Source organism: Apostichopus japonicus, chromosome 6 (assembly GCF_037975245.1).
Source record: "Apostichopus japonicus isolate 1M-3 chromosome 6, ASM3797524v1, whole genome shotgun sequence".
Lineage (NCBI taxonomy): Eukaryota > Metazoa > Echinodermata > Holothuroidea > Aspidochirotida > Stichopodidae > Apostichopus > Apostichopus japonicus.
In genome coordinates, this window is record NC_092566.1 from 2,058,750 (window position 1) to 2,085,201 (window position 26,452).

Consider the following 26,452-nt stretch of genomic DNA (forward strand, 5'->3'; position numbering starts at 1 on the left):
CTGCTATAGGTTAGTATGGACAGAACTTAACAATAGGTTCACGTTGATGTTTAACATATTAACTGGAAAGCAAACGTATAGTTATCTACTGTGATCTAAATATGAAGGAGGGAAGTTCCGTGGCAGGTATTTTCTACGAACAACTTACTTCGAGTGGCTTGTAAGTTTTGAGCTTGTTTATCATCAGTTATTTTGTGCATATGTTAACCATAAGTAGATCATATTCATCAACCTTATCATTTGATATGCGTTTAGTATACATCCGGTTTGAGTCATAAAACTTAACACATAAACATGCCTAATTCAATATCATGTAAAATGCAGCTATGGTTTGCTATAGTTTATTTATTTCTTTGTCAAACCGCCATAAATTATAAGCAAAACGTCCTTGTGTGAAAATAATGTGCTAATAGTAATACCAATTCTATACTGCACCATGCTTCAAAGCACTCGTACTTACAGTATGAACAGTTCCCGAACTTTTTTTTGCTGATAGAGACAGGATAGTCAGACTGCTCATGAAACTGTCAGTACGAGTGATTTCAAGCACGACATAAGAGTACAGGCATTTAAAGAATTGTCCCTATTAGAGGTGTTTGATGCAAGAATCAATTCAAACCTGACATGTCAACTATTTTACTAGTTTTACTGCATGGTCTATAACGAGTTATGCAGTTCATATATATGTTACACGTGTGAATGTGAGGCTTAACAATACAACTTTCATTGTTAGTTTATTATTATACGGTATTTAGCTTTATCCTACAATACTAGTTCTGTTTTGGTGACATATACAGGTGACAAATGCCTACAGTGGAATTACGACCTCCCTTACCGGTTTCAAACCTCTGGACATACAATTAGCCTCCAAAGCCTAGTGGTTAGGGTGTCCGCATATAAGGCGGGAGGCCCGGGTTCGAATCCCGGTGGAGGCTGGAAGTTTTTTCACTGTTCTTGTCCAACTCATTTCAATTACATATACATATATATATATATATATATATATATATATATATATATATATATAGTTCAAATGAAGTCTTAGTTCTTTGAACTATGAACTATATGAACTAGAACTATGACCTATAACTATGGACTATAACTATAAGTACGAACTATAACTATGAACTTTAAAATGAACTATAGTTCAAACAGCAGAATGTAATAGCCTCAACTACATCGATGTATATCCGCATATAGACTGAAATACTAAGTGTACATATATGCTCCAACATCGTTTGCAATTTTAATGTCAAATATTCAATCGCGTGGAAGTATTAGTTTTAAAAAAAAGCGAAAAAAGTCAAACTCAGTGTTGAAAAGGTCCATTCTCAGAGGAATTAACACCCCTGATCTTCTTCTGAGGTATTACCCCCCCCCCCCCGATTAACCACCCTGATATTCTTCAGTTGATCATGGTTTCACAATATCGTAAGGATGATGCACTTTAGACTTAAATCAATATTTGGCGATGGTTTAGGTTTATACTTGACACAGCTAATTAAACCAGTCATGTATGGTCCAAATTGTTAACCAAGATATGGAAAGTCGAAAGTCTATGTTGATCTTTGTTCCTGTAGGTCTTTGTCTGTATGATAAAGTCACTCTTTGATATATTTGTAATATTTCGTCAAGATAAATGTTAATGCTGTGCTAACTGTTATATTTGCTTAAAAAAATACTGAGTAACTTTGACTGATAAGAAATTCCGGATAAAGATAAACGATATTCAAGTTATGTGCAACTGTACATTAGTCTTTCTGTCTTTTACATGTTTACCCAGGACACACCTTCATCTCCCGACTTTGCTTTACCCTACCAGCTCACCGCCCACCCCCCCCCCCAACACACATCTACACACCCATACTTGCTCCGTACTGAATTCCTTCCCAAATTTCAGACACACAACTGAGTTCAAATTCCACATTTTGAAACTGGTAGCTTTTTTTTTTTGTTTTTTTTTTTGTACAGCTTGAACTCATGTAACAGGTCCATGTTATATTATATATTCTGGTAAGGCTTGATAGCAAAGCTTCTTCGGAGTTTCCTCGGAGTTTTAGTGGGTTTCTTATCTTGATAAATCCACTAAGAGGTGAACTAACATTCTTCTCTGGGAGTTAATTAAAATGAAGCTCTCAAAGGGTAAACATAAATAACATAACTATTGGAAATGTTTTTGTTATAATGATTATAGATTGTTGAAGCACGAATCTGGGATTGTTTCACTTTAATTGAGGCATATGTGGATCAATAACGGTATATAACCAAGCCTATAGAATACAGGTTGATACGATGGATGTAATGGCTATTTTACATATAAGAATGAGCTTTCAAGTTGTTTGTATGTGTGTGTGTATGTGTTTGTTTTTTGTTTTTATTACGACTAATTACATTCAAATTTCGATGTTTTTTTTCGAGATTTCTCCCAGATCTACTATGCACAACACTAGTAAAGTATCAACACATAAGAGTGAACATGCGTGGAGAACAGTTCAAAATAAGTTATGAAACGTATGCGTATGTGCAAATGAGTTACTTATCCTTCCTACCGGGCACCTTTTCTATTTATAAACGTGAAATTTGAGTTAACTACGATAAAAACTTTATTAGCTTCGATTTATTATTGTGCCAATCACCTAATGCAGAAACAATAGCCCAACCAGTTGTTAATAAGAAGAGAGAGAAATAAAACAAATGAGCCAATGATTTTCCACGTTTATTGTGCTTGCACCTTCCCATTGACGCATTCCTGTCTCTCGGCTACACTTCGCTAACAAATTTACAACCTACCCCCCCCCCCCCACTCTACCCTTATTTTGTTAGCATAATTGTATTAATTCCTATCATCTTAACATTTTCTGCATTGCAATGACAATGAAAAGGAAAACAAAACTAGAAAGGGAGGAGGCTGTTGGCGTGAAAATTAGTCAATCCATGAGACTAGCAATGCATAGAGCTCTAGAAAGTATAGAACCTTATGCCTCTATATGTGACGTAAGAGATAGGTAGTACTTAAACTCAGCGCCGTTGAACCATAAAGTGACGATGAACGATGAACCTACTCCAAACCTGTAATCACATCGTCCCCTGTGTCAACTTACGAATACGAAGCAAAACATTTCTGAGTAGGTTTAGTTGTTTCTGGTAAATGTATTCAATAAACTGGTTTCATGTCTCTCAGTATTACAACATCGTTAGTTAATTGTAATGTTACCTGATTCGGCAATGAACTCAATGAGTTTCAGCTCCAGTGATTTTGACATGCAACCTTTAGTTATATTATATATAGAAGATTCGGGTACTGAAGAGAAATTTTGATTCTTGTTCAGTCTTGTCTCATATTTTGGAACTGAGCAAATATCCAAACTGGTCGGTCTATACAAGTTTATCTCTTTACTTGAGACTCGAGTGCTGTTTAATATCTTTACTGGGAACTCTTAAATAAACACCTTCCGATCCCTGGTCTATGATATTAACTTTATAAATAGTCTTAGTTGCGTAATCGGGAATACCAGGCAAGTATATGCGTTTAGTATATAATATAGGCCTACCTGTTTCTTAAAGGTAAAGTTCAATGATGAGCGTAAACATCCTGCCAAGTGTAAACACTTTATGGGATGCGCTATATTGATAAACCAATATTATCGCTTCGTTATCGGTTTTTTTTCTTCTTTGTCTCTTTATAAGAATCTGTCAATTAAAAGGACACTTATACCTCCCCGCTGTTCCTATACGTATAAACCCTGAATGCAATAAATGCATGAAGGGGGAGTTGGGGGGGGGGGACTTCCCACAGCAAAATCATCATTTTAGACGTAAAATATGGTGCATATTGAGGCATACTGAGGCTATTAATTAGGTTTATGATATTAGGTCTACACACTTTTAATCAACGGAGGGAACGTACACCCACCACCCCTTCGTTCACATAGGCTATGCTGCGGACTATTGATGCTTACATCCATGATCTATCACTAATCGGGGTATCACCATTACGTGTTACCAGTTCCTATATTCTATTATTCCCATCACAAGAGTACCATATAGCATAAATAATCTGCTAGATTTGAACGAATCGACAAGACAATTTAAATGCATCATCAAGTCACGATTCGTAGATGTAGGCTGGTATTCTCTCTCAACAAATCTACGATAGGCTTTTAGATATTATCTCTCAACAATAGTACGATGACCAGCTCTAACTAATCAATCAGGCTGGTTTGAATCCTGTTCAAGCCATGAACCCCTTCACACGTTTCCAAATTTATTAACCCGGTATAAGGACTTTTTATTTACACGAACCAAATTTCGAGGGAAGGATCATATAAAACTAAAATTAACATTATTAAAAGAATTTGACAAAAAGGCATATGCTTTGTAGCTCGCTTACATTATTAACTTTGCCAAGTTCCAAATCTGTTTCAAAGATTCGCATGTGACTGTCGTTAACAGTAATTTTACAGTGGTCGTTTATCAATCTCAATAGCCATCATGAACAGATGGATTATCTTTCATGATCCTTTCTTTGAAGGACATAATATATCATGTCACAGTTCAAAGGTTGGATACAATGTTCAATATCTGCTATCATGTGATATATTCATGTATACCCTTTCTAAGGTAAAGTTACCTTTACCCCAGAAATCCGGGAACATTATATTTATGTTGAGTACGTCATCTTGACATCATATGAGGAATAATACCTAAATCCAGGTGAGGTTGGAACTTTGAGGGTCTCTAAGTGTTTGGCGATGTTATAGCAATGTCAAATAAAGAAATAAGCCCTCATATTGTCCTGTTAAGAGATGATGTCAAATGCCCAAGTTAGATGACCTCCAGAAGCAAATCATTTTTTGTCTAGAAGATACAATCGAAGGCCAAAAGATTTCAAGGTAACAGGGAATGGTAGTTTTCATCAGTTATATGCAACACATGTATATGGTTTTAATATGAATTACTGCAGGCCGTGGAATTCTGCGTTGCCTTTATCAATTAAAGGATGAATTTATATGCACAAAACTAGTGTGATATGTTATAGAAGGCTGTATTTCTACAACACTTTTAGTTATTGAAAAATAACCATATAATCAGGGGGGTAGGAGCCGGGGAATTGGGGCACGTGCCCCCCCCCCCACCCACACTATTTTCCAAAATAGCAAATGTGCCCTACTGGCAAATGAAACGTGCCCCTTTGATGAAAAACTGTCTTTTGGATATCTTAAGCCTTTGTTAATGTTAATATTTTATGTGAATTATTTATTTGAGTCTGTACATGCTTTTTTTCAAATGGTATCCCATATCTTTTTGTAGCACTGTTAACAATAAAAAATCTCAATAAATAGTAGCATACTTACACATCATATATATTTAAGTGATATGGCCGGTGAGTATCTGATATGTTGTGCCCCCTTCCTACCCCAACCCTCCCCTGCATATAAGCAGCTCATTTCATCAATTAAAGTGACTGGATATACAGCCTAACACACAGACCATTAGGTCAGACAGGGTTAGGGTTAATAGTCTACACAGAAACGCGGCAGAGATTGGTCTTGTTAAGACCCTAGTATGAACAGCCTACTGTAGCTTTCTTTTCACAAAGCTGTTTTCCGTATCTATTTGCTGTACTGCCCAGAGAACGCTCCCGACAACGCTTTCGATTAATACTAGGACAGTTTGCACGCGAGAAAAAGAGTATTACAAACGACTTGGCCAAGATTAGGAAGAGATCTGCTAGAAATCCGCCAACGTGAAACACTCAGGAATTAATGTGAACGCTTATTGTTACGCTGGCATTTTAACGGGTTGTATCGTTTCAACGCATTGTGGTTGGAATCCTCACACTGTTCGAAAACAGCACACTTTCACTTTGATAAAGAAAATCCAAGCAAAGAGATGGTGAACGTTACAAGAGGGGTATTAGTTGAATGGTATATACTTAATTGATTTCCTGTTACGAATTATTTTAGTAATTGCGAAGTTCCATTCTACCACTTTTGTTGCTTTCGCGAAATAGGTACTTATAGTGTTATAGTTATTGCCGATGGTGTGAATCATAGAACTTAGTATGATTTATGTAGGCCCTATACGCAGATAATGTAAATAAGCTATGTCTTATGAAATTTTAAATGGAGAACGATTGATTTGGGACCAAGCCTAACACTAACAAAATAACAGGTACTTAATACATGATGCCCTTGGAAAAGTTGTACCATAGCAATACAGAGGAACCTGCTTGAATTGTGTTAACAAGTCTCTCAATTGGTTTTACAACACAGTGAAGTCAAAACTTATGTTATTTATGATATATCCAAATTAGGAATGTCTTTAGCCTATTCAGTACAGTAGGCCTAACCTTTAGAGTTAGGGTAGGCCTTCATGGTTACCGTTAGTTTCCGTCATAGAAAAATGTGCTTTCCTCCATTGCAAGCTGTGAGAACTCCACTCTTGGTCTGAGCCACTGCAAATGCTTTGGAGCCTCCCTAAATAATACTATTTCCAAGTTTTCTTCTTTCAACTTCACTACAAAATGGTGCACTAAATGTTTGCTACTACCTTGCTATATCTATGCTTAGATCAAACAGATCTGTTGTTCTTCAAAGCTTAGTCAGGCAGAGCATCTTTCGCCTATAAAACAGAAATTGTGTATCAAGTGAGAATCAGAAAATCTATTCACTTTTTTTTACATGTTGTGAAATATAAGTAATGTAATGTAGAAAATTGACCCAAAGGATCATTCATGAGATTTTCAGCCACCTGTAAAATGCATTGTTAACAAACACAAACCAAATATCCTATCATTTTTAGAGTATGTGGCAATAAAGCCTTAGTACCTTTGCAGACTTTACATGCTTTGTTGCAGGTAGAAATGTTTTTCCCAAAATGTCTTACCGTTCATGGTGAACTGAGAATTTGGTTCTTTTCATACCAGTAGTGTTAGGAGGCTTTTACCCAAAACTTCAAACTTAATGGATTTCAAGAGCCAAATATTGGAATATCCAATACATTTTAAGTGTTTGTACTACTAGAAAACTACTAGGATTGCAAGTCAATACAGTATATCCCACCATATTACACAGTTCTCAGCTAAAACCCATTTCTGGTTATAATAGATACTAAATCTTGGTACTGTAAGGTTTTCAAACAAAGGATCCTCAGTGAATTATCTATTGAGCTGAAAGCCTCAAATACATTTTCTTTGGTCATTCCATTTGACAACAGATACTACTGTAAATTTAATTGATACTTTTCTGATGCATGATGTAATTAAAACACTAATTTAAAACTGTTTCATCAAGTTAGAGCACACCACTTTATGAAATGCTTTCAAAGTCTTGAGGAATTGTCAGATTAGAAAGTGAGTTCTGGTTTTAGCTTTCTATTAATTCTAGCTAGCTAGCTATCTCTATATTATTTACGTAAGAAAACTTTATCACAGATCTTAGGCAGAAGCCAACCACAATTAGTGTACTTTATCTTCCGTATGTCCTTTGGACGCTACATGGTAGTCATGACAACAGTCGGAATAACCAGCCAAAAGAGGGCATGACAAAGGACAATGAATGTTGGGATGCATCATCGACTCTCTCTTTAATGACTACGACTCAGTTTGTTCTGTTTTTGAAACTTCAGACATGAAGAATTGGAAGAAATTAGCAAATTCAAACCAAAATACAATTTAAACAATGCACAAGCAAATGGAAATATGAATAACTAAATTTCTTTGCTCTTTCCCTATAGTGATCCTGCCATGAAGCAGTTTTTAATAAGCTTGGACGAAAAGGAAGTCCTGAGGAAGAAGTTCATCCTCCTCGACTTAGATGAAACCCATGTCTTCATCGATTCCGAGATTGTGGACGAGCTGAAGGACAAAATATCCGATCTAATGGACCAACATACATTCTCTGTGGCGGATATGTAAACTGGAAGTCTTACAGGTGAATTTAGGTGAACCTCATCTGATTGATAACTAGGTTTCATCGTCAGTAGTTCAATTCTGAAATCTATGTGTATATGTAAACTGGAAGTCTTACAGGTGAATTTAGATGAACCTCATTTGCTTGGTAACTAGGTTTCATCGTCAGTAGTTCAATTCTGAAATCTATGTGTATATGTAAACTGGAAGTCTTACAGGTGAATTTAGATAAACCTATTCTGCTTGGTAACTAGGTTTCATCGTGAAATCTATGTGCATTGTTCTGTTAGATTAATATCTTAGTGCGTCATAACGAAATTCCAGTATGGCCAGTCATGATTAAAACGAGGACAAGATATAAAATAGTAATAACACTCTGAATTTTAACATTCCTTGAGGTTTTTTATTACATATCTCCAAAATAACTCAAATATTGCTCTACATTTTTGCCACATCATTACAAAATGAGCAATTGTTTTGACAGAAACAAATCGTAGCAAGATTGGCAAAACTTACAGACAAGTCTTAACATTTAAGCAGAAATTAAAGATAGACTTAATTGTCCTGTTTGTCAATATGCAAAAGTCATATAGATAACTGTGTGACCAAAATGTGCTCCAGTAAAAGTTAGTTTCCTTGGGTCTGGAAAGCTTTCTGGTTTTGGATGGATATCTTACATGTTGGTGACTGAATTCGATTGCCATAGAAGCAAAGATCAGACTTAAAGCAGAATTACATTGACAGCTTGTAGTTCACATTACACCTACAGTAAGGCCAATAGGGTTTCTTCTAAACATTGGTGCAAGTGAACAGACATTTTGTATTGCTTTCTTAATTCCACGGCGATAAATGCTCACCATTTCATTTTAGATAGTACAAAATGACTTGAAAACTCAAATTTGAAACCTTTGACCAAACAGAAAATAACTTATTGCATCTTTTGTAGTAAAATATTACACAAATTGGCCGCATTACTACAGAAATAAAAGCGCATGTATGAAAAGAGCAGTTTTAGTGTTCAAACATTAATAATTTTATAAATTTTATAAATTGTAACATTCATAAACCCTTGGAAAGTTTAAGACTACATATTATTCATTTCAATGTGAATGATTCTTTCAATTTTCTCTGTACCATTCAACATATCACAGTATTACTTTGGCTATTATTAAAGAAAACGCACGATTGTGACAGAAAGAACAATGGAGCATTTCTTATAGACGAGTGAATTGCACACTTTTAACAAATCTGTTTTACATGTACACTGTGATTATCTTAGATACAAACACCAAATGCAGTGCCTATATATTTAAAAAATTAAAAAAAGAAAGATATAAAAACGAATTTTCAATTACTCTATGACTTTGAGAGAGGCAGAACTTTACAAATCTGTAACAGTAATACCATAACTCACCACATTTGATTTGTCTAGCAGATTTTGGCTGTGATAATAAAGCATATTTCTGTGTAACTTTTCCACCTCGCTGTTACTAAATTGCAATCTTTTATCATATACGTACTTCATCGCCATAAAAAAAAATATTAAAAAGAGAACATTACAACTCTCAGATTTTATTTTGTGTTGCAGCTGCATACATATTCTGAATTTCTGTTTGAAATTTCTTCTTCAGAGCTGGCCGTTTGATCTTGAAGGTTGGTGTCATCAGGCCGTTCTCGACACTGAACGGTTCATTGAAGACAGTGATGTCTTTAGCCTGGAGGGAGATGGCAAAGATGTCAGTGTTAACGATTTTGATAGTTAAAACCAAGATGAAGGCTCCTTATTGCAGCTGCTTGTATCATGCGACATCTTGATTCATATCACAAACGATACTGATGTTTAAGAGGTTTCATGGGATTCCATAGCAACATGAACTTTTACCTAGCCCCACCTTGACATGGCAGAGTCAAGATAAAGATTTCTTTTGATACCAAGGGACTGTGTTTATCACCAAACAAATACTCTTTTTTGGACAAAAAGAATTGCTTTAACCAAAAATGCATTAATTACATGCAGAGGTTATTTGGTACTGCAGTTGGAAGGGCATAATGGTGACGTTCAAATTTTGTAATGAAACAAAGAAATCTTATTTCAATATTAATTTGTTAATTATCAGGTTACAGGTCATGTTCCATCATGATAAAATAGTTTTGAACTTACTTCAAATTTCACCATCTAAAAGGAAACATGAATGATTCTTACTCATTTAATTTTTTTTTTTTTCCATTTTTGTATCTGGGTTGAACATGAACTCAAGTAGTTTATAAGCACATAGAACTGTAAAGAAATTACTCTTTTTACTAGAAAAAACAAAACATTGATAGCATTTACCATGTGAACTACTTTGAAATAAATAATGATACTATACAGATCTGTTTTCTTTCTCCACTCTTGGTTTTACCAAACATACTAATAATTTTTCAAAAATCATACCTGTTCAAAGGACTTGAGTCCAGCCTTCTTTCCTTTCTCTGATAAATCCTTGAGAATGGCTTCCTTTATTTTCTAAGAATGAACAGAAGAAAAATTGAAACATGAAATATCGCACAATTGGCAAGTCATTCAACAATGACAGCAAAATACGGTTGTACACATTCATCAGCACCATATGACAGAAAATATATAGAACTTATAAAGTATCAACTCGACCTGAAATGAGATAATGAAATTAATGAAATCAGTAGCCTGAACTGGACTTGCAGGGCACTAACCTTTGTTCATAACTTAAGGAGAAATTCATCTAAGCCAATGCTCAGTTCCAAAGTCACCATTCTGGTTACAATGGTAAAGAAGATATTTCATAAACTACTTAAAATATGGTTAAAAGAAACTTTTTGCCAAAACAATAACATGAAGCAAATCAAAAACTGATTCTTGTGTTGAAGATCACATCAAAAAGATTCATCTGTTCGTTGAATATTTCATAAACTTTTTTTATTATGAGGTAGGAATGCTAAGCAGTGAATAGTTTTATTACCTTGTGTTGGCACAAAGCTTTAAAATCTCCCGTTATCTGCTGCTTCTTAGCCCAGGGCTCGAGGAACTCTCTGTCAGGGACAACTACAGCAACAGCAAAACTCTGAAAGGAAAATTAATCAGAAATGCCACAGTACTGTATCCAAAATGCTGAGAGGGGAGGGGTCAAGAGGTACTAACCCCCTGGAGGGGCAGAGGTCCCTCTTTTTTGCTTTTTTAGTGGAGTGGGATCCATTTCTCACTTAATACCCCCTCAGACTCAAATGTATGTACCCATTTCAAACACTGCTGGCTGTTCAGTACAATAATAAAATGCATCTACCATACAAAAACAGCTATTCAGAGCCATGTTGGCTTCTATCAGTATACTTTTATATTAAAAAAGTAACTTCAAGGGTTCACTTTGTTCAAAGATACAAATTTAATACTATACATCAGAGGTTCTCAATATTCTACGATGGCCAGAGTGAAACGTTAGTTAGTTGGAGAAATGCGCTTGAGAGAACAAAAGTCTCAGCATACCTAGATTAAACAGCAGTCCAGTTGGGTGCTCAACCAAAAGGGCTTGCATAATTACAAAATTATTACAACTTTGTGGTCCAATTTTGGGTTCACCATGCCTTGCTTGTTTTTTTAAGTATGCCATCACTTCAGTTCTACAGACACCGAGGTTACTTCTGGTCAAGTCCATTTGTTACATCACCGAGTATTCTACAGATTTGTTTACCGAGGACCATTCCATCCCTTTCAGTAGATTTAATGTAAGCAACTTAGAAAAGCTCTGATGATAGAAGTCAGACCAATCAAGTTCACTCTACATTTTTCAGTAGTATTGTAAATAATTTTTCTTGAGATATCGGTAATCCACTGAGGCATGTCACAAATTCCCAAGAAATGGTAATAGCTGATACTAACCTGCAAACTCTCGCCATGGACCCAAGCTTGCTCGATGAACAGACTCTGCAGGTAAATATTCTCAATCTTCTCTGGTGCAAGATATTCACCCTGTAAGGAAACAAAGTTTACTTCTCAATTATATTTCTCTTGACATTACAAGGATTTTGTACTCCACTAAAGATATTCACCCTGTAAATAAACAAAGTTTACTTCTCAATATATTTCTCTGGACAATACAAGGATTTTGTATTCCACTAAGGATATTCACCCTGTAAGGAAACGAAGTTTACTTCTCAATTATATTTCTCTTGACACTACAAGGATTTTGTACTCCACTAAAGATATTCACCCTGTAAGGAAACAAAGTTTACTTCTCAATTTAATTTCTCTGGACAATACAAGGATGTTGTACTCCACTAAAAGGACTAACGACAAAGGATGAACATGGGAAGATGTCTTTACCAAGCTTGGATATCATGTACAAATAAATACAACCTAAATGTGAAAGAATATAATAACAAATGTGGTTTGGAAAACAAGTCCATATTAGATGTGGATCACTTAATAACACCTTGAAATACCAAATGTCATAATCTTTCTGATAATCTCGTTCTGATAATTTTGCAGGTTCATCAAAGATACATTTAAATCTTCGTAAAAGTGTTTTTAAAAAAAAAAGCACTAACCTGAGCTAATTTAAAGATGTGCTTCCTTCTGTCAATAATCTTGAGAGTACCATTCTATATGAAAGGGAAAAAATATGACTTTAGAAATATTAATCAGAGAAATGCAGGAGTTATGTCATGAAATAGTCATAGCATAAATAGCTAAAAGGACTTAAATAGCATAAAATACGAGACAACTAAACATAACTTTGTCTTGAGATGTCAATCATCAAAGATAATGAATCATAAACAAATGCAAACAAGTAACATCAAACAGCCCTGCATTGCAACATTTTGGGGGGATTATCTCCACAAAAGTTCATTCTAGAGAGTTCGTTGCTCATTTTACTGACAAGACAAGTTGCATGTTAAGAATCGATAACTAAAAGGTATGTTCATTTGATAGTGCGACTTGAGACCAGAATCCTCTTTTTTTTTGTGGTCTCAAGGACCAGGGTTTCATGAATTGTGAATATTTTAGTAGAACATCGAGGAGAAATTCTGTTCAGTGCGATGGTGTGGCAGGGTAACAAAATCACACTAATAACAACAACGACCTGTATAATACAATAAAAAAGAACTGTTCAATTATAAAATTAAATTAAAAAAGACATGCTATTATTGATATCCAGATAATTCAGGAACTGCATAAAAGAGATAATCCAGGTTTTAATGTATTTGCAATTACCAAAGCAAGATGAATGCAAGTACTCCTCCACCTCCACCCCCCCCCCCCCCCTCCCTTCCATTGTGACAACACTTGAGAGAAGAAAGATGAATGGTTGTATAGCTCACAGAGCAAGAGGCTCAATGTGAAGTTAACTTGACACAAGAAATAAATAAAACAGGAATAAAAATGAAACAAATAAAGTTAGAACCTCCAAAGGGTTTGTTTTGTTTTGTCCCACTTTCCCAAACCCCACATCTCATTTCACAGCGCTATTCATTGCAGTGTTTACAGTTATCTTGAATAAACCAGCTTACCGGTAGCCATTCTCCGATATCACCCGAATGTAACCATCCATCCTCATCCACTGCTTCCTTTGTCTTTTCTGGGTCTTTCCAATAACCTTTGAAGACATTTGGACCCTTAAAGCAGATCTGCACAAATGGGAACAAACAACAAAAATTCCACTATCTTCCATTTTGGTTCTTATCATTCTAATCATTTCCATCGAATAATTTGTGAACAAAGCCTGGAAGGCGATGGTTTGACCATCGTTTTTCAGAGGACCAAAGTTACCCAAACATTAGCTTTCATGATAAAGAGTAATGATCAGTGCTGATCAAGATGATTGACAATGACTGAAGAAGAATCAGTTTTTATGTGTTTACATAAGATAATGTAATCTTTATAATATTATAGATCCTGTAATCACAACGCAGTTATAAATGTTACACCTCACACCAAAACACTATGAGCACAAAGTGTTAAGTTTCTTGCATTAATTGTTGTCCTTGCGATTGCAAAAAGCATGAGAATGACAAGTGATGTTTCAAAACAAAGATCAAAACTTCAGGTGCACCTAGCCCTAACCACAAGAATTATTCATTTGGGCCAGTAGCTTTTATTGTAATGAGAAGGCAAGTCTATCGCTCCATTTTTTCCTTATTTTAGCGAGAACAAATGCTTCATAGCTTTTCTGTGCCACAGGGTAATAGCAGCTTCAATGGAAACTGGTGGAAGTCGACTAGGTTTATGTAATTTGAGGCAAGAATCATGATTTGAGTCAGCCTCGAGAACAATGCTAGGCAGGATACTATTATTACAGAATATAATTACAGGATTACAGTATCTAATCCGAAAATATTCTGAATTCCAATTGGAAAAAAAGTTTACAATGTGAAATATGGGAGCAAGTTATGTCCAGATATTAGAATCTGTTTGTGTAAGTTATTTTCCCATCAAAATTCCCAAAGTGGGATTATTTTCAACCTTTTCTTGCAAACAGTACCTCTGGAGAAGACCAACAGACATGACTGTTGTTGGTGTGTTACATTAGATGTTACAAATAATACATACTAACTGTCGAGTCATGGGAAATATGAAATATGGAAATTAGATATCAAATCCAATTATCGATACAAACTGTTGAGTCATGGGAAATATGAAAATTAGATATCAAATCCACTAATCAATACAAACTGTTGAGTCATGGGATATTTGAAATATGGAAATTAGATATCAAATCCAATTATCGATACAAACTGTTGAGTCATGGGAAATATGAAAATTAGATATCAAATCCACTAATCAATACAAACTGTTGAGTCATGGGAAATATGAAATATGGAAATTAGATATCAAATCCTGAATGATTCTGTGAGTAAACGAAACAAACCGGACATCTTTTAAGTGAACATACCTCTCCTTTCTGGTCCTTGGCTAAGTATTCCATTTCTGGAACGTCTACAAGTTTAATGGCGTTACAAGGTAGAGGGGGGCCAACGTGACCTACGCATTGAAAAGAAAAGATCATTGTCGTGTTCATCTTTACTCAATAATTAATATGAGAATCAAAAAGACAATAGCTGTAATATTCAATGTGACCTTCAGGTACGATGATCATCATGAGCTTGTCTATGGAGACCAATGGTTGATCAAATCGTAGCTACAAATATAAATTCCATTTGACTTGTAGCAGAGGGACTGTGTCACATAGCGGTAGAATCCACCAATTCTTGAACGAACAGAAAGCTTAAAGGCATTGAAGACTCGCCCCAAACCGCGCGCGGCCATCTGAAAAAGTTAACTTTCTGTCGCTTGCAAGTGACGTTTTGTTCGTGTCGCTACAAAATGCAGACAGTCATGAAACGTGATACCTTGTTATCTTTAGCTAGACTTGAGATGTCCATCGCTGTATTGTTTGTACACTGTGCTGTGGGTACTGAAAGCAGCTGTATGTACTGACTGTACACTAGTGTTTAATTACCGATGGTAGCAAGCTGTGTGTGTATTTTCTGGGACCGATGGTGGAGTCTTCACTTCTGTTACACCTCATTCGAAACTAGGTCAGATTACCGGCATTAGACGTTTCTTTTTGCGCGAGTCTTCACACCCTTTAAGATAACAAGTCAGATCTTGGCATACAACACATTCTATATAAGAAGTACCAAGTGTTAACCTAATTTGCATATAAGGGGCTGACTAATCACCAACTGATTGCAAAATTCTGATAAAGACTTGAAACAAGTTTTGATAAGAACAATGCAGTCATTTGAGTGCCAAAGTACTGGTTTTAGTTGTAAAGTCAGTCTTGTCATTCTATAATTCAACATCAACAGTATAACCTTAGTAATGAATTGTATGTAGCCAGCCACTTCAAACTCATCTAGTAACATGTGATGTAAATTTGAATTAACTAACCTGCAGTGTGATCCCCTGGTAGGGTTAAAGTGGAGATAACCCCAGACTCGGTCTGTCCGTACCCCTCTAGAACCTAAATGGAAATGCGACAGGTTAATTTATAGACTATGCACCCTTAAGGTAACTGAAGGTATAAGCATATATTAAGTGATACATAATTAAAGAAAATCACTGTGAGAATAAACCAATAACAGTTGATACATAGCCTTTAATAACTGGGCTGATAGTTGAAGATATCCTGAAAGTCAAGACCATGACATCTCCACAGAAATATCCCACATTATTAGTCTAATTGATAAGAAATATATAAGTTGCCATAAGAGAGCCCATTTTTTAAAAAGTATACATAGAACTTTTCTTGTTAGAGAAATCACTTTATCATTAAGATGACAAAGAAGTTTACTCACTAATTTATCTTAATCCTTTCCACAAACATTTACTTCTTTTCTCCACACTTTTCTGTCCTTGTCCTTCTCTAGTTTACACCCTACCCTCCCTCTTCCCTTTATCCTCTCTTTGTCCCTCTACAGCCCCTCTTACACAGGCTCTTTATTGAATAAGCAGTTTGCTAACAGTTTTGTTTTATTTTCATCTACTTCTTTAATCGGAAAAACGAGTACGACATCACAGAGGAGACAGTTAATTACTTTTGTCAATTTTTAGCCACAAACCTGACACTCAATAAGAAATAACAAAGTGTTCAAAAGTCCATATGCCATAGGACAAGGAATTTCCTTAGAAAACAAAAAAAAATAAAGTTTTCACAAGAAGAGAGTAGTCTTAGATTTGCAATGATTATTCTACAAGATACTGATAATGTAACTCACTGGACAGCCTACAGCACATCTGAGGAATGTCATGGTCTCTGGTGAAAGGGGAGCCGCTCCTGAGAACATAATCTCAATCTGTCCACCCATTAAAGTCTAAGGCAGAAGAACAAAAACAAATACAAACATATTTTACAGATATTAACTTTGGGTTTCAAGCCTATTTTGGTCACCGATTGCTTGAAATACAGCCGATTGCTAAAATGTATACTTTAGTTGCAAAACATTTTGCCAAATTTAACCTTTTATCAAATTCACTTGAACCAGAAAAATATGTCTAATATTTTTACAATGCCTTAAATGGTCTGAGTGTGGTAAGAGAGACAATTGACAAGGATCTTGATTGAATACAACGATAACCTCAGGATTTCAGAGCAGGTCTGTGTGCTGGCTTATTAATTTTATTAAGTCTACCTGGTGTTAGGCACAGTGTCAACAGGAAAAGCTGCAGCAGCTGCAAAAATGCTTGCAGCAAGGCTGAATCAATAACACACAATAGAGATTATCTCTGCAGATCTATCATGTGAAACTACAGAGAAATTATACCCTATGCAGCCTAGCTGCAGTGATCCTGCAGTCCCCTCGGTACAGCACCCTAACTTGAACACGGTGCCTTAAAGCCAAAATAACATTACAATGGATCAAACTATGATCTAATTTTTTTACACAAAATGAAAATTAATTAATTAGGAATTCAAACATCCATTTGAATCTATATAATCCCATACACTTTTGTATGTAATATATTTTAATAAAACATAATGAGCAAAATCAGACAATTATACATGGTTAATAATGAGAGAGGGCAGTATGCAAGTTGGAGAGGATACTGAAAACTCTGTTGTCAGAGGTTACAAAAGTTCCAAAGCTTTACTCGAGTGAAATGTGATTTTGGATAAACTACATTTTAAAGTTTGTGTTTTTATATTCAACCCTGGAAATTCTTTATCGTAAAGTTTGAAATTTTGCTCAACTTTGGAAAAGTAACATTGTAAAGTTTGTGATTTAACTCAACCCTGGAAAAGCTACATTGTAAAGTTTGTAATTTTTACTCAACCCTGTAAGAGTAACATCGTAAAGTTTGAGATTTTGCTCAACGCTGTAAGAGTTACATCGTAAAGTTTGAGATTTTGTTCAACCCTGTAAGAGTTACATCGTAAAGTTTGAGACTTTGCTCAACACTGTAAGAGTTTTCATAGTAAAGTTTGAGACTTTACTCAACCCTGTAAGTTACATCGTAATGTTTGAGATTTTGCTCAACCCTGTAAGTTACATCGTAAAAGTTTGAGACTTTGCTCAACCCTGTAAGAGTTACATAGTAAAGTTTGAGACTTTGCTCAACCCTGTAAGTTACATCGTAAAGTTTGAGACTTTGCTCAACCCTGTAGGAGTTACATAGTAAAGTTTGAGATTTTGCTCAACCCTGTAAGTTACATCGTAAAAGTTTGAGACTTTGCTCAACCCTGTAAGAGTTACATCGTAAAGTTTGAGACTTTGCTCAACCCTGTAAGAGTTACATCGTAAAGTTTGAGATTTTGTTCAACCCTGTAAGAGTTACATCGTAAAGTTTGAGATTTTGCTCAACCCTGTAAGTTACATCGTAAAAGTTTGAGACTTTGCTCAACCTTGTAAGAGTTACATAGTAAAGTTTGAGATTTTGCTCAACCCTGTAAGTTACATCGTAAAAGTTTGAGACTTTGCTCAACCCTGTAAGAGTTACATCGTAAAGTTTGAGATTTTGTGAACCCTGTAAGATTTACATAGTAAAGTTTGAGATTTTGCCCAACCCTGTAAGTTACATCGTAAAAGTTTGAGACTTTGCTCAACCCTGTAAGAGTTACATAGTAAAGTTTGAGATTTTGCTCAACCCTGTAAGTTACATCGTAAAAGTTTGAGACTTTGCTCAACCCTGTAAGAGTTACATAGTAAAGTTTGAGATTTTGCTCAACCCTGTAAGTTACATCGTAAAAGTTTGAGACTTTGCTCAACCCTGTAAGAGTTACATAGTAAAGTTTGAGATTTTGCTCAACCCTGTAAGTTACATCGTAAAAGTTTGAGACTTTGCTCAACCCTGTAAGAGTTACATCGTAAAGTTTGAGACTTTGCTCAACCCTGTAGGAGTTACATAGTAAAGTTTGAGATTTTGCTCAACCCTGTAAGTTACATCGTAAAAGTTTGAGACTTTGCTCAACCCTGTAAGAGTTACATCGTAAAGTTTGAGACTTTGCTCAACCCTGTAAGAGTTACATCGTAAAGTTTGAGATTTTGTTCAACCCTGTAAGAGTTACATCGTAAAGTTTGAGATTTTGCTCAACCCTGTAAGTTACATCGTAAAAGTTTGAGACTTTGCTCAACCTTGTAAGAGTTACATAGTAAAGTTTGAGATTTTGCTCAACCCTGTAAGTTACATCGTAAAAGTTTGAGACTTTGCTCAACCCTGTAAGAGTTACATCGTAAAGTTTGAGATTTTGTGAACCCTGTAAGAGTTACATAGTAAAGTTTGAGATTTTGCTCAACCCTGTAAGTTACATCGTAAAAGTTTGAGACTTTGCTCAACCCTGTAAGAGTTACATAGTAAAGTTTGAGATTTTGCTCAACCCTGTAAGTTACATCGTAAAAGTTTGAGACTTTGCTCAACCCTGTAAGAGTTACATCGTAAAGTTTGAGATTTTGTTCAACCCTGTAAGAGTTACACAGTAAAGTTTGAGATTTTGCTCAACCCTGTAAGTTACATCGTAAAAGTTTGAGACTTTGCTCAACCGTGTAAGAGTTACATCATAAAGTTTGAGTTTTTATTCAACCCTGGATGAGTTAAATGGTTAAGTTGGTGATTTAATTTAACCCTGGAAAGCTACATTGAACTCACCTGGATCCTTTTGAAGGCAAGCTTGTCCCAAATGGTGTCATTTCTGATAATTCCTCTGAAAATTAATTCAAATCAATTCATGAATATTGAAAGTAATCTAAAACCAACTGATGAGGAATATTGAGCTATTCACTTCAAAATTCAATCTTCTCGTCATTTAAGCATTCCCACAGAGGGCAGACTTGCAAACTCTAAACCACTGAAATGTTCGACATAGATCCACTCATGAACTTTTTAGCTGTCAAAGTTGAAAAAATCTTGGAGATGCACACACAGTTTTCACATTGTAAAATAAAATCAAAATTTCATGCACAGCTATATCTTCAATTGCTGAGGATTTTTTTTTTTTTTTAAACCACCTCCTAAACTTGTTAGCATGGGAAAATTTAATTGAACTGAAAAGGAATAGTGACCGAATGGTGTTAACCTCTAACTAGGATTGTCAGTTACAAAATATAATTCAATATTAACTCCTTAAATATGCTTAGCAAGTATATCAGCTCCTCTCTACCCAAGCCTACCACCCACTCCACTTTACTCAACTTCTCCCATTTACTGGTTTAGCTAACACTGTTAGTACCAGAGATCAGGGGCGCAACCACGAATACTTCAAGTAATACCCCTCCATGTTACCAAATATCTCAAAGGGAAGGGAACACCCCTACCATTAGCACCCCTACCGATTGAACCCCTCCACGTGACGACATAATATCTCAGCCTTTAGTACACAAATGTGTGACTGTGCCCCCCCCCCTCCACCCTGCCCAGGGATAGTAAACTGCAAAGATAGTTACCTGTCAAGATCAGCTTTCTTGCTGCTTAGAGCATAAAAGAACATTTTCCTTTTAATCCAGTTGCTCGAATTAACACCTTGCATTACCTGCCACAACAAAGATTATGACAAAACAACCTAAATAGGTAACAAAGTCAACTTAGATACATTTAACATCTACATTAATCAGTATTAACTAGCATAAACCATTAATCAGTATTAACTAGCAAAAACCAGGCTGATCTAGTCTTACCTAGTCTTAGGATACATTTAACATCTTCTTTAAGCAATCTTAACTAGCATAAACCAGTCTTATCTAGTCTTACCTAGTGTTAGGATACACTTAACATCTTCATTAATCAGTCTTAACTAGCATTAATCAGTCTTATCTAGTCTTAGGACACATTTAACATCTTCCATTAATCAGTCTTAACTAGCATTAATCAGTCTTATCTAGTCTTAGGATACATTTAACATCTTCCATTAATCAGTCTTAACTAGCATAAACCAGTCTTATCTAGTCTTAGCTAGTCTTATGATACACTTAACATCTTCATTAATCAGTCTTAACTAGCATTAATCAGTCTTATCTAGTCTTAGGATACATTGAACACCTTCATTAATCAGTCTTAACTAGCATTAACCAGTGTTATCGAGTCTTACCTAGTCTAAGCATCAGTCTGCGGTATTAGATACCCAAGTTTTGAAACCTTACTCCCTTCCCCCTCCTCCTCCCACCGCCAAATAATTTCATATGTACCAAAACCTGGGTATCCAAAAATTTGTCTACACTTGCTGACACTTTTGATGCAAGACTGACGGAACCAGACTCTGGAGAACTGAGCTAAACATGTAACCAAAATACTCTAAATATTGAAGAGCAAGAATGTGTCAGGTTTGAGTAGACAAAATTGAGTAAGTGAACTCTGAGAATTAACCAAAAAATTACTAAAATATCTTTTTATAGCTACTGTCGCATATAAATCTCAGGTGTCTCACCTTGTCATAAACCCTGTTGAGAAGGCGTGGAACAGACGGAAATCCCATTGGTTGTACATTCTGTAGATCTTCCATGATCAGCTTCACATCACCACGGTAATAGGCTATTCGACCGCCATGCATGGTCACTAAAATCTGGATGAAGGAGAGGGAGGTGGTTCATACAGTACTTTCACTGGTCTTTTAACTCCAAACATAAACACTTTGTTGGATTTCACTAAAAACATTATTCCAGTTTTAATTTGCTTCATAAACTTTTCTCTTCAGAAGAAGCGAGCCATCATCTTTATCTTACATGGTTGAGTTATTAGTGTTGGACAAATCCATCAAAATCTGTTTGGGAGTTTATCATGTTTGTTAGTGTTTTCTTCTTATGAGCAAGTCTAAAGATGACATAACGGCGACACACTATGTTTATACAACACCTAATTATATTCCGGCCATTTGATTGGTCAATTGCTCGTCGATTGCATGCAAAATCCGCTCTATTGCACGCTATGATGATAGAACCATGCGTTATACTTTCTTGATAGCACTTTTTTCAATGGTAAGAGAGCAGAGAAACATGTCTGTTCAAAACAATCTGTTGCATGACTGCAACATCCAATTATATCCAAATTTGAAGGTGTTGTATAAAACAAATAATGAATGGTTTCCATTCGTGCAATAGTGCAAATATTTCATTCGTTGAAAGATGTAATTTGTTCCATTCAACTCGGCTGCACCTCGTTGAATGGAACAAATTACATCTTTCAACTCATGAAATATTTGCACTATTGCACTCATAACCATTCATTATTTGTATAATAACTCACTGAGGAATCTTCACATGGCATTACCACAATGGTGAGATATCACACACTGCCTAACATTGGTAATGACGTTAGCAGTACTGATATTAATAACTGCCATTTGAACTGACAATGTATAAAAAGTTTAATTTCAAGTTCTTGTCATTGTGTTGACTGACTAAGAAGCTGCGATGCTCCTCAGAGTCGCCGGCTCCCATGGTCGCAAGAGCTGGACCCCAAATTTTATGGGGTCGCCCAAGCCTATTCAGTTCTTATTTTCATATTGGACATTAGACAAAAAACACAGAAAGGGAACATAAAAGACATAAAAGTACATGAAAGACTTCACCTCCTTGTAGCAATATGGCAGTCACGACATGACAGTTGAATGTAGATATCTTCCAAATGAAACAAGATGTTACTAAACTGTTGAGGGAGTTCATTATCACAAACAACTCTATCATGCAGCCACAAGATAACCGTTGGACTCATTTCCACTTGTAATAACCAGCGCATTGATCAATATGAACACTATGAGGTATTCTCTATGCCGTAGCAGGGCGATCATGAATCACATGACAACAGAGACATCTGGCAGATAGAAAACACTTCGGCTAGGGTCTAGTAGGATCTGTTCTGGGAGCTATGTAGACCTTAAGCAAACCTTTAGAACAGGGAACAGGATTTGTCGTGGTAAAAAACGTCTTGTGATATTGACGCAACAAACTTTCAATGTATATTATGTAACCTACTTCAAATTATTATATTTCCCATCATTTATGTGTGTGTATTGTCTATTGTTTTGGGGGGGTTAGGAAAATAAAATAAATGAAATATTAATCATTATGAAATAAGATTTACCCCAAATTTTTCAATACTACTGATGAACCTTATGGGAATTTTTTTTCTTGAAATGAAAAAGGAAAAACTGTTTCTTTTCCTTTCCTCACCTCATTCAATCTTTCATAAAGATGCGCAAGTGGCAAATATGATAGGATAGTGATGCCAGGCCGAAACTTCATGGACGGTTGCTGTAGGAATGAAGCACAATAAATAATAATAAAGTACAATACCAGAAATAAACCAAATTACAATTTTTCTCCATTTTTAGAACTACTATCATTCTACATATAGCAAGCTATATATGGCTTCAAAAATAAATGGAAATTTATTAATCTAATACAGAGAACAGAACTAAGCTGAAACAGCACAGTTATCACAGATGCTGGGAAAAACTCCAGCTGGAGGAAAACAAATCTTGCCTCTTTGCATTTCAGTTTTGCCACCAAAATATTTAATGTGCATGCAACAAATGACATAAATGCCATGCCTTGCATGCAAAAAAACTATAGTCCACTGATAAAATAAACACTTTGAACAAAGGAAAGCTTGGAAGGAACACATTGTCATATATGATCATTTATACCAGCTAGTCCTTCAAATTTGTTAAGGCATTCTCATTCACTTGCCTCACTATCGCAGTAACTTTTTAAGAAGGATTTTTTTGTAACCTGGAGGTCACTCCCAGCCCTTTACATTAAATCAATAGTCAGCTTAGAGGAACTTTCATAGTGCACTGTACCTAAACTTTTGGTTTTCCGACAATCAGAATCCCCTTCCACCCCATCATCCCTCTCTCCCACCATTCTACCTTTGCCTACTCCAATGCCATGACATTTGTATCAATTTTAACTGGAGAGACTTTATTACTATTACAAGTACATCAATAACCAAATTAGATTTCTAAAATTTTATCATCAGTTGGTAACAACCTTCAGCAAACGTTTCAATTGCATGCAATAGATACGTACGAGTGGTCAAAATTACCCTATTACACATTAACAATTATAGAAGATAAAAGGTAAACAACAAAAACACAAAACATGTACAAATTGACACAACTCTTTGGTTTGAACCATCACTGCTTAACGAAACTTAAACACAAAGTAACTTTGTGACTCATCATCCGCCAAAAGAAAAAAAATTATAACAAATTTTAAAAAACAAATGAGATAAAAGTTAATAGATAGAATGTGCGTTGGCAGTTAGTACCTCACATGCAGCCTGAGTTGCAGAACCAGATGAAATCATATTACGGTGAGTGATAACAGCTCCCTTAGGGTTGCCTAGTACACAAACAGAACAAAAAGCCACAAAGGTTTCATCACACTTGTTACTTCTAACCATTATCTTTAGCATGATATTTATTGCAATTGTGGACTAGAAGTATCTTTATTGATCTTTTTTTGCGACAGAGACGATTCTTCTCTTTGAGGTCAGAAAACTTGAGATAAATTTTACAGAGAAGTGAAAATTGCTTTGCAGGGTTATAAAGCTCACACAACATTACAAGAGTTTTCACAATGAAGTTTCAAATGCATACTTCCTTTCAAATAGGTACGAAATCTTTATAACATTTTATTTCTTTTATACTGTGGTTTTTTAATCTGAGTACCAAAAAAACAAAAACAAATATGTATATATATATATATATATATATATATATATATAGATATATATATATATATATATAAATAAATCTCTTTTCTTTTTTCTGTAAAACAAGAAAAAATTCATTGGCCCATTTTTGCGACCCTATTCCAGATAATATTGCCCTTCATTGCAGACATGAATTAATACCAATCCATATTTTTCTTTCTTTCTTTTTGAAAAGGGGACGGGGAGGGGGGTTACATGCAAGTGGTTTGGAGAATAAACATTTTAGTTTTCTATTTATTATATATATTTTTTTATTTTTTATTTTTATTTTTGTGCTTTTATCCAACCCCTTGATTTGCAAACTTTGACTTCGTTCACATTCATATATCACAAAAGATCTCCTTTCTAGGATCATCTACAAAGAAAAGACGTGGTGACACTTTTGCAACAAGAGAATATTTCACCATGCTGGAATTTTTTTAATTGGCTGAAGGTCTAAATTAATAAATATATGCATTGGAATCTGTTTCCAAGGCATTTAATTATTTGTTCAAACTTTACAGGCTTATACCAGTTGAGGAAAACTTTATGGAAACTTGCTGCTGTAGCTTTTGAAGAGGTCAGCTTAGTGTAACTGAATTGCTCGATTCGAGAAGATATAAAGCGTTTATCATGTAGGATATATCAAACAAAACATGGGCAAGACAATTAGAAAGAAAAGGGAATTCATTGTTACAGTTTCTGCCAGAATATATGAAACAGCAAACGAAAACATACATTAGGCTTGTTCCAGAAGCAAAATATATAGCCAATGCAGGTACATGCATTATAAGTTAATAATGAAATATTGTGTGTTGACTTTAAATTTTAGGAGCAATAGTTATAATAATAATAATATTGAGGATTTATAAAGCGCAGATATTTCCATGGATAATGGTGCTCAAGGTACATCACAATATTACCCTGGTCAATGATAACCTGTCAAACATAGAGACAAATCCCTCAACATAGAAGCGACTAAACAGCCCCCAACTGACAGGTCTCACAGGTCCCCATATATACACCTGGGTGAATAGAGGCAATGGAGATAAAATGCCTTGCCCAAAGACACAACGTAATGACCTGGCCAGGACTCGCACCTGCAAGCCTTAGATCACAAGTCCACTGCCTTAACCACCTGACCACAACGCTCTCAGGAGTAAGGGTGACATCAGCAGAACATCTCCTTTGGAGACGTTGAAGTGTTAATCGGTGGAGGTTATTCATAGGTTATAACAATGTGCATGTGTCCTTCAGTATGTGTAAATATTATAAAATAAAATGAAACAAAAGCAGATAAAAAAAGTTAGAAAGTGCGGGATATAATCAGCGAAGCCTCGGATGTGTGTCGCACTGAGAATGTACAGTTATCATGTACTGCAGGAACCAACACATTCACTGTTTGGTAATGTATCCAGTAATGTATCCATAGAGAACATTAATGTACAGTTCCACAGTCTACATGCCGATGCTCAAGATATTATTTTACTAGTATCACGTATCTACATGGCTGACCAAACTGCCACAGAGATCTGAAGAACTATAGCAGATTTTATACACACAATCATAGAGCCTTCTGTTATATTTGAGAAACAGAATTTAAAAATCTTACAACTGGTATACAAATTTGCAGAACAATCTAACTCCTTATTGCTAGGAATATAGTCTGTTTGATTTCTTTCGAATATGGACTGACTTTAAAGGAGGATGAATAATGTACGGTAGTTGTTGCATTACTATTGGACTATTATTTTAAGGCGTCAAATCACCATGGTAACATAAGTCTCCCAGTCCTTACTTTATTCAAGATCTGCATGTATTCCTGAGACATTATGTCACCATGAAATTATATCTGTATCCAGGAAGAATGCTCGTTTCTTACAACCACAACATGATTAAGT

The 26,452-nt window shown here is 35.4% G+C and overlaps 1 protein-coding gene and 1 long non-coding RNA gene across 9 annotated transcripts in view; one reads left to right on the forward strand and one right to left on the reverse strand.

The window, feature by feature from the left end:
• Positions 1-18: 18 nt before the first annotated feature.
• On the forward strand, positions 19-10,280 carry LOC139968658 (uncharacterized). 2 transcript variants are annotated; one of them, XR_011793513.1, is made up of 4 exons: positions 19-160; positions 7,738-7,934; positions 8,033-8,060; positions 9,544-10,280. It is a non-coding gene; the product is annotated as an uncharacterized lncRNA (long non-coding RNA). The 2 variants fall into 2 exon arrangements; XR_011793512.1 differs by lacking the exon at positions 8,033-8,060 and having other exon boundaries at positions 7,738-7,944.
• Positions 8,294-26,452, reverse strand: part of LOC139968646 (long-chain-fatty-acid--CoA ligase 1-like) — a 31,349-nt gene continuing 13,190 nt past the window's right edge. For 6 of the 7 annotated variants that reach the window (XM_071972878.1, XM_071972880.1, XM_071972879.1 and 3 more), the window contains exons 10-23: positions 24,126-24,199; positions 23,024-23,104; positions 21,283-21,417; positions 20,306-20,391; positions 19,512-19,566; positions 16,646-16,741; positions 15,819-15,891; positions 14,818-14,906; positions 13,436-13,552; positions 12,473-12,526; positions 11,805-11,894; positions 10,891-10,992; positions 10,347-10,418; positions 8,294-9,627 (exon numbers count right to left, since the gene is read on the reverse strand). In XM_071972878.1, the coding sequence (XP_071828979.1) occupies positions 9,478-9,627; positions 10,347-10,418; positions 10,891-10,992; positions 11,805-11,894; positions 12,473-12,526; positions 13,436-13,552; positions 14,818-14,906; positions 15,819-15,891; positions 16,646-16,741; positions 19,512-19,566; positions 20,306-20,391; positions 21,283-21,417; positions 23,024-23,104; positions 24,126-24,199 (1,274 nt within the window). In that variant the 3' untranslated portion in view covers positions 8,294-9,477. The remainder of the gene's footprint in view (positions 9,628-10,346; positions 10,419-10,890; positions 10,993-11,804; positions 11,895-12,472; positions 12,527-13,435; positions 13,553-14,817; positions 14,907-15,818; positions 15,892-16,645; positions 16,742-19,511; positions 19,567-20,305; positions 20,392-21,282; positions 21,418-23,023; positions 23,105-24,125; positions 24,200-26,452) is intronic. The other variant, XM_071972876.1, reaches the window with a different exon arrangement.